At 40.4% G+C, this 17,517-nt stretch overlaps 1 protein-coding gene across 1 annotated transcript in view; it reads right to left on the bottom strand.

Annotated features, from left to right (window-relative positions):
* The window catches only part of MACROD2 (mono-ADP ribosylhydrolase 2), a 1,952,988-nt gene that overhangs the window by 167,247 nt on the left and 1,768,224 nt on the right, over window positions 1-17,517 (bottom strand). The window contains exon 9 of the mRNA XM_060124328.1: window positions 6,771-6,852. Coding sequence (XP_059980311.1) covers window positions 6,771-6,852 — 82 coding nt within the window. The remainder of the gene's footprint in view (window positions 1-6,770; window positions 6,853-17,517) is intronic.

The raw sequence follows: 17,517 nt of genomic DNA, 5'->3' as shown, positions 1-17,517 counted from the left end.
GGTAAACATTGGGTCCCTTAAGATTATGTTATGGAAGAATATATAATGACATGAAAAAATGTTCACCATTTGTGGTATGTGACACACTGCAAGTTATAAGACTGCATTTCTGGTTGTTTTCCTTTTTCATTTTAAAAGATCTGAAGGATAAACAACAAAATCTGATTCATCTCTGAACTGTGGGATAAAAGGTGGTTTGTAATTTTTTCTTTTGGATTCTCTATTTTTTACTACAAATCTGTACTACTATTGTAATAAAAAGTTATATATATATATTTTAAGAAGTTATATATATATATATATTTTAAAAGATGGTCACAATCATTGAAATACCTCCTTTTAAAATTATAATAAGAAATAAACACACGTATTTTAAAATGTATGATCCTTGGTCTAGACATCTCTCTGAATATTCATTTACATTGCTATTCATTCTATTTGGAAATATCCTATTATTGTGTGTGCACAGGACAAAACTGAAGCATGGGCAAATTAAACAACAGGCACAAAGGCACACGGTTCTAAGGTGGTTGTCACAGGAAGAGAAGCTGTTTCCTGTGATAACAAACCCAGTGGTTTTTCCCCAATAAACAGATGGTTTTGACTATGTACCAAGCCCTTCACTAGACATTAGTTATGTTTTTCAGCTCTTCACCACCCCTGTCACCAGTGCCTTCAATTTTGGCCTTCTGACCATTGTGCTGAAACAGCAAGAGTGAAGAAAACCTTAGCAGATCATGGCATCCTGTGCTTCATTAATGCTCTTGGAAAACTGATGACTGGGGAGCAGGTAAGAAGAGGAAGGAAATGTGGATATTCCCTGTGGCTGGAGGCACAGTCGCTTGTCAGAAACTCCAGCGCTATTACAACAAATTGCTAATGTATGACTTTTTTTAGCAGAAAGTCGAGCTTCAAACAATTGTCCACATTTTTGGGATTGCTATGGGAAGAAACGTTGCATAGTAGAAAGGATTTGAGGTCAGAAATACCCAGTTATGTGACTTTGGGCAACTGACTGAGCTTTCTTCAGCCTCTGTTCACTACCATCCCAAGAAAAGCAGGTGATGAACCTATGCCATTCGGTTATTATTGGAAGGCCAGTCTCTTGGTGAGGAATGAATTAATCCTTCTTAAATACAGGATCTATCATGTTACTCTCCCATTAAAAGGCTTACTCTTATGCCCAACTGCTTATTACATGGTGATGAGTGTCAACATTTCTGAGTCAAGGATTCACACATCGAATATAACCATCTTACTTATTTCCCAGATTCTCCCATCTGAACTGCCCTTCTTCCTCTGTGTCACTTACACAACATTTGGCATCACTTCTCTGCTCCTGCTCATCCTTTAACGCCCAATGCAGTGCCACATTCATCATGAAACTTAGCTTAACCACCCTGGTCCTCATGTGTATTTGCCTCAGAAATCCTGGTATTTATGACTATTTCAGTGCTGTACTTGATTATTTGCTGATGTTGTCTTCCAGCTGTTCTGTACAATACTTGCCACTTCGGGCATCTTATAAGAACTGTATTTTAAATGCAGCCATGATCAAAGCCTTGGGCACACAGGAAGCATGTAATACTGATGGTGGATGAGAAGAACTTATAAAATGAGTGAGAAGGGGGATGAAGAAGGGGTAGAGTGAACAGAGTCATCCCTCAGTATCTGAAGGAGATTGGTTCCAGGTATCTTATGCAGATACCAAAACCCAGGGATGCTCAAGTCCTTTGTACAAAATGGTGTATTATTTGCATATAACCTATGCTTGTCCTCCCATATACTTTAAAGCATTCCTAGATTACTGATAATACCTAATACAATGTAAATGCTATGTAAATGCTTAGTACACAGTGAATTCAAGTTTTGCTTTTAGGGACTTTCTAAAAAAAGTTTTTTTAAAAATATTTTCAATCCATGGTTGGTTGACTCTACATATATGGAACCTGTGAATATGAATATTGTTGCATAAACTATATAAATTTCCTAACTGGAAAAGAAACTGGGCAAATCTAATTGCTTTCAGGGTCAAAAATAAACAGAATATGGGTAAATTTTTTAGTCATAGCTGTTTTCATTGTGAATGAATCAGTTGAGCTTGGATACTGGTACAGAATGGAAGATTTCTAATATCAAATATATTTGTCAGTTCACAAGGTAATTTCATCAACAAATGGTCACTAACTCAATGGTCAGTGATAAAGGTGAAAACTTTTAGCCAGAGACGTAATAAGCCTTGCTTGAGGTATGTAGAGAGAAAAATTGGTGAATTTGTTCTTCCTTGTTCTGTATATTAGCCTTCACCTCCACACTTATTCATTAGATGTATAAAACCTACATAACACTTAATCACAGTTTCTGAGACTATTACATTGGATTTCCTGGTATAGATGACTGATACCAGGAGTGAGCTGGGGCTGGAAGAACCAGGTAGTGGGGTGGGGGTAACATAGAAATCTGTCATCCAGAGTAAATGGGGAGAGGGAAGTCTAGACTAAGAGAGGGTCATGAATCTAGGTAGTCAGAGCTTGGGCTGAGTGCACAGGTTCCACATCCAGCTAGACAGATAAGTTTGGGCAAGACATTAGCAGGCAGAAATAAACCCAATCCAAAGGCAAAGTCTGCCTTGGTGGCCTGAATGGTAAGAGACAGACAGTTACAGTAGCACAGTTTCTCCACTTCTGCACTATTAACATCTGTGGTTGGAGAATTCTTTGCTGGGTGAGGCTGTCTTGTGCATCATAGGATGTTTAGCCCCATCCCTGGCATCTACCCACTAGTTGCCAGTAGCTCTGCCCTTCCTCCAGTTGTGAGAAACAAAAATGTCTGAAAATGTTCTCTGAAGAGCAAAATCACCTCTAGTTGGGAATCCCTACAGTAAACAAATGTGACTTTCCCTCAAGTCGGGGAGGATGTGGGTTTGACCATGACATCCTTCAAGTTTCCAGCACCAGGATCCTTTGATATAATCTCAAAGCTGTGAATCTGACACTGTTATTATGAGGAAAATTAACATTCCTAAATTCTGTTAGGACTTAAGACTCCAATGAAAAAAAGACTTCCATATTCAAGATCAGAAATTGTGTTTGTATGTTTTGTTTTCTACATTCAGTGAAAACTACACATGATAAATCCTACACACTGAAAAATGCAAACCTTTTATGTAAAGAACAAAGAGATTTCTGACTTGAATCATATAAACATTGTTTGCTGTAGTCTATGAAATGACACACTGTAAATATAAATGATTTGCAACCAAAGTGTATGGTAATTCCATAAAGCTGCCACACCAGACTTCCAAATAATACCCCCAGAAGTAAAACGTCCTATGTGTTCCACCCACAGAAAGATATAAAACAGCTGAAAAAAAGCATTGCTGGTTTCTTTCCTCTGAGGTTCCTATTGCATTTCCATCATGGGCCCTATTGCAGGCTAAGTGTGCCCCCCAAAATTCATCTGTTGAAGTTCTAACCCTCTGTCCCTCAGAATGTGACTATTTGGAGATAGGGTTTTAAAGAGGTAATGAAGTTAAAATGAGTTCACTGGGGTGAACCCTGATTCAGTATGACTGGTGTCCTTAGAAGAAGAGGAGATTAAGACAAAGAGACACACAGAGGGAAGACCACACGAAGACACAGGGCAAAGATGACCATCTAGAAGTCAAGGAGAAAGGCCTCAGAAGAGACCAACCCAGCCGACACCTTGATTCTGAACTTCTGGTCTCCAGAATTGTGAGAAAATAAATTTCATCCAATCTGTGGTACTTTGTTCTGGCAGCCCTGGTAAACTAATACAGGCATTTTCCATACTTTCCATCTTCTCCCATGGTCCTTTTTGCTTCCTGGTGCCACTTGCCTACAGATAATAGCACTGCACTACCTGGATGATTTGGATGGAATCTGATTTTGAAATCTATGATAAAGTACCAATTTGACTCGTATTAGCAAATGTTTCATGAGGAAATATTCAGATATTAGAGGAAAGAGAAGCATGGCACATTAGAAAAGTGATAGGCATCAGATGAAATGAGGGAGACTTTCTCAACGCTCCAAATGCATCCCAGCCTTCTCTGAAGATGCTCTTATCACTTGTGCAATGACAGATACCATCCTCAAGTTTAAAATACAGCTGTTATTTCCTAGCTGTATGTCTCACTTTTCTGAAGTGCGTATCATTTTCCATATCTAAAAAGGAGGGTTGATATGGTGCCACTTTGTTAGAGTTATCATGAAGATTAACTGATTTAGCCCATATATCTGATGGCTGACAGAAAGCAATCCATAAGTGTTAGCTATTCTTCCTAACATTAATATTAGGTAGTAGCCATGCATGTGTTATATCTTTATTATGATCATTTCTAGACTAACTTTTATTGTTTCTCATGCATTTTGTCTTAGAGTCTCAATTATGAAATTTAAAGACATGGGATTAAAGTACCCCCAAACACAGAGATTTGGTTTAATATAAAAATGACTTTTTTCCCTAAACTATGATCATTATTGTATTCGGAATGGTTAAGAAGACTAGTTAGAGAAACTCTGAAGTCACTCCAGGGGGAATATATGGCAAGTCAGAAAAATTATATTCTAATCAAAGATGGTATGGTTATGAATTAACCATAAATTCAAATTATGAACAGATAATGTATATCATCTATATTAGCAGTCACATACTCCATTAGAAGTCACTTTTACTTCATAGTGCATATTTAGAATTTACAAATGGCTGATGCCTCAGCATTGCAGAAATACTCAACAATACTGGAGGATTTTGACACTTAGTTAAAAAATGTACTTACTATTATAAATATGCAATGGAAATAATTTCATGAGCATGGCATGATTCAAAGCACTGACGTGACACTGGGGATGATTTTATTATTATTTCACTCGCTTGAGTGCTAAGATGCATTTTGGATTTAGTTAAAGTAGCAATTCTCAAACAATAATTTATTTGCATAGTTATTAATACATTCTAGACCACTAAAACTGTCCCATTTTTAAAAACTTGTAATATGATCTTTGTGCATCACTGGAAACACCTGCTGATGGATGGATTTGTTTTAATAGCAATGGATCATACTTATACAATTATTTTTATCATATGTTAGCGTGAAAACAAGTTTTCATTTTAGGAGGCATAAAAATGAATATGATGTCATTATTTCCAAACATGTCAGGGAATCCAAAATTTATAAAGTCTTATAAATCATGCTGTGATGCTGACAAGACATTTGCAAGTGCACACCATAGCAAGTTGCATTTTTTACATGAATGGATACTTTCTTTTAAGAATATTTAAAAATGCAGAAATGTAGGCACAATCTGCTCACTGTGATTATGTAGGAAATAAAGAAAGACGATGGAAGAAGGAGACTGAAAGAGAAAGAAGCCATGAGATTATGGGGAGAAGAATTTATTAAATTCAAGTCATGTCAACAATTACTTATTAACCAGCTATTATGTGCTTTACACCCTGTAAAACACCAAGTTGCTTAAAAAATGAATAAAAGTGAAACAAGGAGGAGAAGGAGGAAAAAGAGAAAAAAGACCACAACCCTGGTCTTCTTCATCATATGGGAGTCTTCTGGATTTATGTTACATTCCATTTGGGGGAGACTGTAACATCCCAAATGGAATACACTTAGCAGATTCACCTTTCAATTATAAAATCAGGGAGGACTTCAGATCACCCAGGAGAACTTAGCCCATTTTGATCATTTGCACAGCGCTGAACATCTCCAGCAGTTTTCTGTAGCTGTCCCATAGCTCTATGTCCTACCCTGATCTGCAGGTGGGTGGGGCATCCTCTCTATGGGGTGGGGGGCTCCGATAGGCTGCTGAAGAAGGTGACTGGGCACCGGCACCCATCATCCACTCCTTTCTACCTGCCAGAGTCACTGGTTACAGGAAAGACCACTTCAGATGGACATGAAATCCTCAAAAAAAAAAAAAAAAACTCTCTGAAAGGCAGGCACCAACAATGCCAATGGTAGCTTGAAATTCCCTGGAAGCCATTCTTCATCACGGCTGAGGAAAGTGCTTAGGACACCGGGACTTAAACAGCACCATAAAAATAACAAGGTATTAAATAAGCTTCAGCCTTCACAGGCTGGAAGAGGAACAGTGGGGAGCAATATTCAAATAAACCAGGTTCAGCTGATCGCACGTTCAGTTGCGGTAAATCAATTCACTCAAGGTTCTTTAAAAACCTGGAGGTTTCTCCTACTTTCTAAAAAGAAGTGTGAAATAAGATGAAAGACTTATAAGATGAAAAAAAGGTTTTCAGATTGCCCTAGAAAGGACTTTCTCTTCATTGCAATTTGGGTGGAGAAAACTGGGGAGAAGAGGGATGGAACGCAAGAACAGCTTGAATTGTGACTACAAATATAAATGGACTCCTTACAATTTCCAACACGTTTAACACGGTGGGTACAGGCACAGGCCTGGACAACTTACAAGTGTGGGGAAGAAATCACAGGTCATGTAATTTAGGAAATGCCGTTTGGTCCAGCCCCTCACTCAAGAGATAAACTGACTTCCCCAAGACAACACAACGACCTGGTAAGAGGAAGAAGTCTAGAGCCTAGATTTCCCATCACCTCCTTTAGATCTTAAAATCTAAGATACAAGTTGCCAGGTGTGACTGGTGGATGGAAATCATACTTGTAACAACCTTTAAAAGGCAAAATAAAGCAGTAGAATTATTAAGTGATGCCCTGACTTTTTCAACCTCCAATTTCAAAGGAAACAAATGGCTTTACTCACCTGCAGGGAAAAACTCGCTCATTTTCTTTTTGTAGATTTTGAAGTCGACTTCTAGGAAGACACAGAAGATGATCCGATCCACCTAGAGGCAAACAATAGACACTTAAAGTGGAAGGAAATATGGCAAATGCCCTCCCAGAACATGGTGGTCTTGGAACAGAAAACAAACGGAAAACTTCCCACAGATATTTGGTGCTACACTGCTAACTACATGACAACACCGAGTGGAGTTCGTGTGTGTGCGTGAGAGAGAGAGAGAGTGAGTGTGTTTGTGAATGCACTCTTTATGTAAATAAACCCATGGGCAATTTGCTGGAAAGATGTTATATAAATCAAATAAGAAATAATAAATGACAATAAGCTACTTTGCAGCAAGCTATAAAAAAGATCTGAGATTCCACCAGGATACCTAGACTTTATGTTCTATTAAACAGCCACACGAGAGGTGTACAGCAGAATGACAATAAAGCATGTCAGTAAACGGAGAGCTCTTTGTCCTACCCTTGTTAGACAAATATATTTATCAAACCTGTTAGTATTTGAACGTGGCCTAAAAAGCTTCGTGCAGTGTAATTTGCATGCAATCACTTGCTTTTAGCTTTACATACTTGGAAATGCAACAGAAATAAAATATAATTAGTTGACAGTACATGAGGTCAATGTAACTTTAATCTGGTAGGTTATTACTGAGTAAGGAAGTGTCACTTCAAAAGTAAAATGTGTACACAGTCCCTTTTCTCTGTTTCGAGAGCTTCTGCACATAAGGAGTTTCTCTGAGACATTCCGAGAGTAATACGGTAAACAGAAGAGAGATGGGATACACATAATAGCTCACGGATATCTGATATTAAATCGGTGACTCAATTTTGTGTCTTGAAAACAAACACCCCTTTAGTTCCTTTATTTTAACAATCTACAAAAAGTTAAAAGTTACCCCATCCATCAAACTGCAACTGGCCATTGACTAGAACATCAGTAGGAAACGGAAGTCGGGAATGCTGGTGGCAGGACAGGAAAAAACCCAAATGGATGTCATCCACCCAACCCCTCAGCTCTCCCAGCCTGTAGGGGACAGAGTCATGTGAGCCAAGTCCCAAAGTTCCCAGTAGGAGAGAAGATCTGCAGGAGTGGGACGGGAGAGGATTAGGACACAGGAATCCCAGCTTCCCTGATGGAAGCTCAGAGATGCGGCTTCCTGATCCCTGCACAAGTCTAGACCCCTAGCCGGTAGACCACCTCCTGGGCAGTCACTGGACTTCACCAAAAACCATGTAGCGCTACCCCAGTCTCTGTCCCATAGGGTGGAGAGAGCACTTGACCTTCAGAAATGGAAGGACTGGGGTGCAAAGAACCCTATTTTCCTTTCCCTGTATTCATTTGAATTTCTGGTGTCCAGCCTTGTCTGCATGGCAGTAAAGTTTGCTACAAATGTAAAAACTGTCACCATCAACTTACTCTCAGGTGATCTATAAATTTAGTGGAATAAATGATTATCTGTGCAATGCTGAACGCTCGTCTCCACTACCCTTACGGTGTGTTTATGCCCTGTGGCTAAAGATAAGAATCATAATGTCGAGCAATAGAATCAAGTTACAAAAGGACATACTTGCTTTGATACCATTATATGAATTTTTAAGCACAAAGATACAAGAGTGTAGGGATTCGTTCATAAGCACTAATGACCATAAACATACATAGGAATGTGACACATGAACTTCAAGATGATGATGATTTCTGATAAGGGAGGGAAGGTTAAATGATGGACAGGTAAGACTTTAAATGAATAGTTAATATTTTATTTATTTAGAAAGAAAAAAAAATTAGAAAAAATATGGCAAATGGGTAACAACTATCAACTATGGGGGTAGGTACATGGATATCATATTATGTTCTACACTTTCTGTATATATGAAATACATCATAATTAAAAGTCCTAACATTAAAAATAAGACTCTGTTACTACTCAGCCATAAAAAAAGAATGAAATAATGCAACTTGCAGCAACATGGATGGACACAGAATTATCATACTAAGTGAAGTAAGTCAGAAAGAGAAGAATAGCATATGACATCACTATTACGTGGGATCTAAAATATGACACAGATGAGCTTACCTACGAAACAGAAACTGATTCACAGACATAGAGAAGAGACTTGTGGTTGCCAAGGGGGAGGTGGGTGGGGGAGGGATGGATTGGGAGTTTGGGATTAGCAAATGCAAACTAGTATATAAAGAATGGATAAACAACAAGGTCCTACTGTATAGCACAGGGAACTATATTCAATATCCTGTGATAAATCCTAATGGAAAAGACTATGATAAAGAATGTATATATATGTATAACTGAATCGCTTTGCTGTACAGCAGAAATTAAGACATTGTAAATCAACTACACTTCAATAAAATAAGTTAAAAAAATAATAAGATTCTGTGTTAGACATACTCTACTCTCCAGCTGCATTGAACTACTGATAATTTCCAAACACTAGAATTATTCTCACTTCTGTGCCTGTGATGGTTGACTTTTTCTCCAGGCTTCAAATGATCATATTATTTATAAAGCCCCTAATTAAGATCAAAATCAAAACAAGAAAATTTGGTTCAAACCAGATCTAAGAAGAACAAGCTGAACAGTCTCATTTGTACTCATTTCTCCCTACTTTTACGGTCACTTAATATAAATTATGAGATTTATTTTTTAATCTTCATTGGAGTATAACTGCTTTATAATGTTGTGTTAGTTTCTGCTGTATAACAAAGTGAATCAGCTATACGTACATACATATCCCTATTTCCCCTCCCTCTTGTGTCTCCCTCCCACCCTCCCTATCCCACCCTCTAGATGGTCACAAAGCATTGAGCTCCCTGTGCTATGCGGCTGCTTCCCACTAGCTATCTAGTTTACATTTGGTAGTGTATATATGTGAATGCCACTCTCTCACTTCATTCCAGCTCCCCGTGTCCTCAAGTCAATTCTCTACATCTGTGTCTTTATTCCTGTCCTGCCCCTAGGTTCTTCAAAACCTTTTTTTTTTTTTTTAAGATTTCATACGTATGAGTTAGCATACAGTATTTGTTTTTCTCTTTCTAACTCACTTCACTCTGTATGACAGACTCTAGGTCCATCCACCTCACTACAGATAACTCAGTTTTGTTTCTTTTTATGGCGGAGTAATATCCCATTGTATATATGTACCACATCTTCTTTATACATTCATCTGTAAACGGACACTTAGTTTGCTTCCATGTCCTGGCTATTGTAAATAGTGCTTCAATGAACATTGTGGTACATGACTCTTTCAGAATTATGGTTTTCTCAGGGTATATGCCCAGTAGTGGGAGTGCTGGGTCATATGGGAGTTCTATTTGTAGTTTTTAAGGAACCTCCATACTGTTCTCCATAGTGGCTGTATCAATTTACATTCCCACCAACTGTGCAAGAGGGTTCCCTTTTCTCCACACCCTTTCCAGCATTTATTGTTTCTAGATTTTTTGATGATGGCCATTCTGACTGGTGTGAGGTGATACTTCATTGTAGTTTTGATTTGCATTTCTCTAATGAGTAGTGATGTTGAGCATCCTTTCATGTGTTTGTTGGCAGTCTGTATATCTTCTTTGGAGAAATGTCTATTTAGGTCTTCTGCCCATTTTTGGATTGGGTTGTTTGTCTTTTTGATACTGAGCTGCATGTAAATTTTGGAGATTAATCCTTTGTCCATTGCTTCGTTTGCAAATATTTTCTCCCATTCTGAGGGCTGTCTTTTCGTCTTGTTTATGGTTTCCTTTGCTGTGCAAAAGCTTTGAAGTTTCATTAGGTCCCATTTGTTTATTTTTGTTTTTATTTCCATTTCTCTAGGAGGTGGGTCAAAAAAGGATCTGGCTGTGATGTATGTCATAAAGTGTTCTGCCTATGTTTTCCTCTCAGAGTTTTATAGTGTCCAGCTTTACATTTAGGTCTTTAATCCATTTTGAGCTTATTTTTGTGTATGGTGTTAGGGAGTGTTCTAATTTCATTCTTCTATATGTAGCTGTCCATGTTTCCCAGCACCACTTATTGAAGAGGCTGTCTTTTCTCCATTGTATATTCTTGCCTCCTTTATCAAAGACAAGGTGACCGTATGTGCATCGGTTTATCTCTGGGCTTTCTATCCTGTTCCATTGATCTGTATTTCTGTTTTTGTGCCAGTATCATACTGTCTTGATTACTGTAGCTTTGTAGTATAGTCTGAAGTCAGGGAGCCTGATTCCTCCAGCTCTGTTTTGCTTCCTCAAGATTGCGTTGGCTATTTGGGGTCTTTTGTGTTTCTATACAGTTGTGAAATTTTTTGTTCTAGTTCTGTGAAAAATGCCAGTGGTAGCTTGATAGGGATTGCATTGAATGTGTAGATTGCTTTGGGTAGTAGTCATTTGCACAATGTTGATTCTTCCAATCCGAGAACATAGTATATCTCTCCATCTGTTAGTATCATCTTTAATTACTTTCATCAGTGTCATAGTTTACTGCATACAGGTCTTTTGTTTCCTTAGGTAGGTTTATTCCTAGGTATTTTACTCTTTTTGTTGCAATGGTAAATGGGAGTGTTTCATTAATTTCTCATTCAGATTTTTCATCATTCGTGTATAGGAATGCAAGAGATTTCTGTGCATTAACTTTGTATCCTCCTACTCTACCAAATTTAATGATTAGCTCTATTAGTTTTATGGTAGCATCTTTAGGATTCTCTATATATAGTATCATGTCATCTGCAAGCAGTGACAGTTTTACTTCTCTTCTGATTTGGATTCCTTTTATTTCTTTTTCTTCTCTGATTGCTGAGGCTAAAACTTCCAAAACTATGTTGAATAATAGTGGTGAGAGTGGGAAACCATGTCTTGTTCCTGATCTTAGTGGAAATGGTTTTAGTTTTACACCACTGAGAACGATGTTGGCTGTGGGTTTGTCATATATGGTCTTTATTAGGTTGAGGTAAGTTCCCTCCATGTCTACTTTCTGGATAGTTTTTTTTTATCATAAATCAGTGTTGAATTTTGTCAAAAGCTTTCTCCGCATCTATTGAGATGATCATATGGTTTTTAATCCTTCAATTTCTTAATATGGTGTATCACATTGATTGGTTTGCATATATTGAAGAATCCTTGCATTCCTGGGATAAACCCCACTTGATCTTGGTGTATGATCCTTTTAATGTGCTGTTGGATTCTGTTTGCTAGTATTTTGTTGAGGATTTTTGCATCTATGTTCATCAGTGATATTGGCCTGTAGTTTTCTTTCTTTGTGACATCTTTGTCTGATATTTTCTCAGTCCCTTTCTTTTTCTCTTTTTCTTCTGAACCCCTATAATTCGAATGCTGGTGCATTTAATGTTGTCCCAGATGTCTCTGAGACTGTCCTCAATTTTTTTCATTCTTTATTTTGGTCTGCAGTAGTTATTTCCACTATTTTATTTTCCAGGTCACTTAATCTGCTCTTCTGCCTCAGTTATTCTATTGATTCCTTCTAGAGAATTTTTAATTTCATTTATTGTGTTGTTCATCATTGTTTGTTTGCTCTTTAGTTCTTCTGGGTCCTTGTTAAACATTTCTTGTATTTTCTCCATTCTATTTGCAAGATTTTGAATCACCTTCACTATCACTACTCTGAATTCATTTTCAGGTAGACTGCCTATTTTCTCTTCATTTGTTTGGTCTGGTGGGTTTTTACCTTGCTCCTTCATCTGTTGTGTATTTCTCTGTCTTCTCATTTTGCTTAACTTACTGTGTTTGGGGTCTCCTTTTCACTGTCTGAAGGTTCATAGTTCCTGCTGTTTTTGGTGTCTGCTCCCAGTGGGTAAGGTTGGTTCAGTGGGTTGTGCAGGTTTCCTGGTGGAGGGAACGGTGCCTGTGTTCTGGTGGATGAGGCTGGATCTTGTGTTTCTGCTGGGCAGGACTGAGTCTGATGGTATGTTTTGGGGTGTCTGTGAACTTACTATGATTTTAGGCAGCCTCTCTGCTAATGGATGGGGTTATGTTCCTGTCTTGCTAGTTGTTTGGCATTGGGTGTCCAGCAGTGGAGCTTGCTGGTCGTTGAGGGGAGCTGGGTCTTAGCATTGAGATGGAGATCTCTGGGAGAGCTCTCACCGATTGATATTATGTGGGACCGGGAGGTCTCTGGTGGTCCAATGTTCTGGACTTGGCTCTCTCACCTCAGAGGCTCAGGCCTGACACCTGGCTGGAGTACCAAGACCCTGTCAGCTACACGGCTCAGAAGAAAAGGGATTAAAAAAAGAAATATAATAAAATAATAAAAAAATAAAATAGTTATTAAAATAAAAATTAAATATATTAACATAAAAATTTTTTTAAAAAGAGCAACCAAACCAATAAACAATTCCACCAATGATAACAAGTGCTAAAAACTATACTAAGATAAACATAAAAATCAGAAACCAGTCAGTCACATATGGCAAACCCCAAGTCTACAGTTGCTCCCAAAGTCCGCCGCCTCAATTTTGGGATGATTCGCTGGCTTTTCAGGTATTCCACAGATGCAGGGTACATCAAGTTGATTGTGGAGATTTAATCCGCCGCTCCTGAGGCTGCTGGGAGAGATTTCCCTTTCTCTTCTTTGCCCGCACAGCTCCTGGGGTTCAGCTTTGGATTTGGCCCCGCCTCTGCATCTAGGTCGCCCTCTGGTGTCTGTTCTTAGCCCAGACAGGACAGGGTTAAAGTAGCAGCTGATTCCGGGGCTCTGGCTCACTCAGGCCGGGGCGGGGGGTGGGGGGGGTGGGAGGGGTATGGATGCGGAGCGAGCCTGCGGCGGCAGAGGCCGGCGTGACGTTGCACCAGCCTGAGGTGTGCCGTGCGTTCTCCCCGGGAAGTTGTCCCTGGATCACGGACCCTGGCAGTGGCGGGCTGCACAGGCTCCCCGGAAGAGGGGTGTGGAGAGTGACCTGTGCTCGCACACAGGCTTCTTGGTGGCGGCTGCAGCAGCCTTAGCGTCTCATGCCTGTCTCTGGGGTCCGCGCTGTTAGCCGTGGCTCGCGCTTGTCTCCGGAGTTCGTTTAGGCGGTGCTCCGAATCCTCTCTCCTCATGCACCCTGAAACTATGGTCTCTTGCCTCTTAGGCAGTTCCAGACTTTTCCCCAGACTCCCTCCTGGCTAGCTGTGGCACACTAGCCCCCTTCAGGCTGTGTTCATGCCGCCAACTCCAGTCCTCTCCCTGGGATCCGACCTCTGAAGCCGGAGCCTCAGCTCCCAGCCCCCACCTGCCCCGGCAGGTGAGCAGACAAGCCTCTCGGGCTGGTAAGTGCTGGTCAGCACCGATCCTCTGTGCAGGAATCTCTCCGCTTTGCTCTCCGCACCCCTGTTACTGCGCTCTCCTCTGTGGCTCTGAAGCTTCCCCCATCCGCCACCCTCCATCTCCACCAGTGAAGGGGCTTCCTAGTGTGTGGCAACTTTTCCTCCTTCACAGCTCCTTCCCCGAGGTGCAGGTCCCGTCCCTATTCTTTTGTCTCGTTTTTTCTTTTTTCCTTTGCCCTACCCAGGTACTTGGGGAGTTTCTTGCCTTTTGGGAAGTCTGAGGTCTTCTGCCAGTGTTCAGTAGGTGTTCTGTAGGAGTTGTTCCACATGTAGATGTATTTTTGATGTATTTGTGGGAAGGAAGGTGATCTCCACGTTTTACTCCTCCGCCATCTTGAAGGTCTTCTCCTGGGATTTTTTTTAAACACTTATGTTGTGTGTGTGTGTGTGTGTGTGTGTGTGTGTGTGTGTGTGAGTACGTTTGTTGGTGGGAGAGGGGAGGGGAGGGTTAGTGGTAATGCCAGTCACTGCTACTAAGTGTACTTTTAGGCATTACAGACTAAATACAGATTTCTTAAATATTGCAAAGAATTGTAATCCACCTTTTAGCACTTTAGGGTTTGTTACCATGGAAATGGTATGGGTCCAAAATTCAGCAGCCTGATTTATTTATTTTTTCCTCAAAGAGAAGATGGATGATGAAGGAAAAGTACTTTTATTTTAAGCTAATTGAGTCTCCCAGTTCCCTGGCCTTACCCTTAGGCATAACACTGAAAATATCTTGGAAGCAAGTTGAATCCAAGAATTAACCTCATTTGCCAAGTGCTTGTTATATACACATATGTGCATGTATTTTTATACACACACAGGGTTATTGTTGGATAAGATCTCATTTAGTTGGCAAGCTCTGTGTTTATAAACTCATCATGGGTATTGATCACCACTTGTGGTGGACAATATTTTCCAAGATGGCGTGCAAGATATCCCATCCTTCAGGTTCCTCTTGAAACGTAATGCTGATTCTCTTCTCTTTGAGAGGTGGGATTTATACTTCCTCCTCTTGAATCCGCGAGTGCCTGGAACTCTGGCAGAGATCTGTGAGTTCTGAGTCCATGTCATGAAAGGTGATAGAGTTTCTGCCCAGTCCTCTTGGGATGCTCGTTCTCATACCTAATCATCATGCCATGAGGAAGCAGAGACCCTGGAGAATCCATGTGCAGATGGATTCTAGGGGCGAGTAGCCCCTAGATGACCTCAGCTCCTGGCTTTTGAGCTACTCCAGGTAATGCTACGTGGGATGGAGCTGAACCTTTCCTGCTGAACTCTACCCAAATGGCAGATTTGTGAGCAAAACAGAGAAATACATAGTTAGAAATCAGATAATTTTCTAGCTCGTTCCTACTGCCATGTTTGGATTCTTGCTTCTCTAGCTATGCGGTAACGACTCCTATTGAAAAGCTCAGACTGAATGGGGTAGAAGTCAAGGTCACAATGGTGTGACAAGAAGAACATAGAAAGTCTGATTGCTACATGGCTGAGAGACTGGAAATCTGACTTGTACAAAGGAGGAAGGACCTGGGTGATCCACTCTAGCCCCAGAAAAATTTCATGAACATATAGAAGAATGCCTCACTACTGAGGCTTTGGAGCATGGTTTCCTGGTTAGGTATAAATAGAGCAATTTTGTACAGTGGTTGTTCTTGAGAGACTATATTTATTCATTTATTATTCAGATATTAACTGAACACCTTCAGTTTGTGGGGCTTAGCCCACGTGCCAGTCTCTCACAAGAAAACCTGAATCCAGAATTGAGGGATTTTTCCCCCTCAAGGCCAAACAATTAGTGGGAGAATCTTAGGCCTCTTAACTTCACATCTAAGCGTTCTTTCTGTGATATCACCCAGAGAGAGACATAGGGGACTGAGTTTCTAGGCCTGTCACCAGTTCTGTGACACTGGACAAGCCGTTGTCTCTCCAGGCCCCAGTTTTCAAGTCTTTATAAGGAAAGGATTGTATTACATCATTTCTATAGTTTCCTCCCTCCCTCTTTCTTTTTATCTCAAAGTCTATCTCTGTGTTCGTTTGGTACTATGTCAACTTACTTGAGCTGAAATTACATTTCTCTGAAAAGCTCGAGCACAGGGTTGGCCATAGAGCAATTTCTATGAGATCTGGGGGTCAGGGGTGCAGCTGCAGCTGTTTTGCTGGGCAGGTGGGTGCAGGGCACCGGATTCTGGGCAGGTCGTGCATTGTAGCTCATCACTGCCTCACCTGGGTGTGAGGTAGCCAGTGGGCCCACAGCTTCTCCAGCTCTTGCTGGCTCTCTGAGTCCTGGGCTGGGCACACGTGCAGTTCCGCATCAAGGGCACTGCCTTCTCTTCTGGGGGGCACTGCAGGTTTGGGGGGTTCCAGGCAGTAAGAGGCAGATGTACGTGGCAGTTTGTCCCTGTGGATCCCACCTTGCTCCCATGGCTCCTACTTTGTCCTTGCCCTCTTCCATTTTGCATCCAGCTTTCCTCTTGACCCCCTGCCCTGCTGACATGCTCCAGGCCTGGTCAGAGGCAGAGGCAATGACCTTCCACACCCTTGTTTACCACCTCCCTCTGCAGGGCCCTGGTTAGGGGCTCTGCTCAGCCATCCATCCCCTTCTGGACATTTACTTCCTCAGTTTCTCCCAAAGTTGTATAAGTTCTAACTCCTGTAACAAACCCCTTATTCCATGTCACTCATAAGGCTCTGCTTCCCTGATTAAACCCGGCTGATGTAACCTTTAATACCATTTCATTGAATATTGTGGTGCAGAACATAATGAAGGGCAAAAAACAGTAACAGTGTTCCTCTTTGGAAGTGTGTAACCTGTCAGGGCTACTCAGATCCCAATGACCTTCTTCAAGATAGACTTTGATTGGTCCTAGCCTATCTTCTTGGTGAACTTCCTAAAGTATGCAGGCACTGTTTGGTAGTTAAAGAAACTTTTGTACTTAAAATGACTCACACTTATTTTTTTTTTAATGTACAAGTTGTTAGTAAACTCAGATGGGTCCTCAGGCTAAACCATAATTGCAAATAATAAAAAAGGCGACACTTCACTTTAAAGTGAAAAGACAATATCAAGTATTGGCAAGGATGTGGATTAACAATAACTCTCACATACTACTTCTGGTGCAATTACTTTGGAAAATTATTTGGCAGTACCTACTAAATTAGCTGAATATGCACAGATGCTACAACCCAGCAATTTCACCCCTAGGTAGACACCCAGCAGAATATACATGCATGTTCACAAAAAGACACATACTGCAACGTTCATAGCAGCACTATTTGTAGTATCTCCAAATCGGAAGCTACTTAAATGCCCACAAATGGTAGAATGAATAAATGAATTGTGATCTATTCATACAAGGGGATACTACAAACCAGTAAGACTGGAAAATTTATGACTATAGACAATAATATAAACAAACAGTAC

The sequence above is a fragment of the Lagenorhynchus albirostris genome, chromosome 15, assembly GCF_949774975.1.
Source record: "Lagenorhynchus albirostris chromosome 15, mLagAlb1.1, whole genome shotgun sequence".
Classification (NCBI taxonomy): domain Eukaryota; kingdom Metazoa; phylum Chordata; class Mammalia; order Artiodactyla; family Delphinidae; genus Lagenorhynchus; species Lagenorhynchus albirostris.
This window is presented reverse-complemented; position numbering and strand designations above follow the sequence as displayed.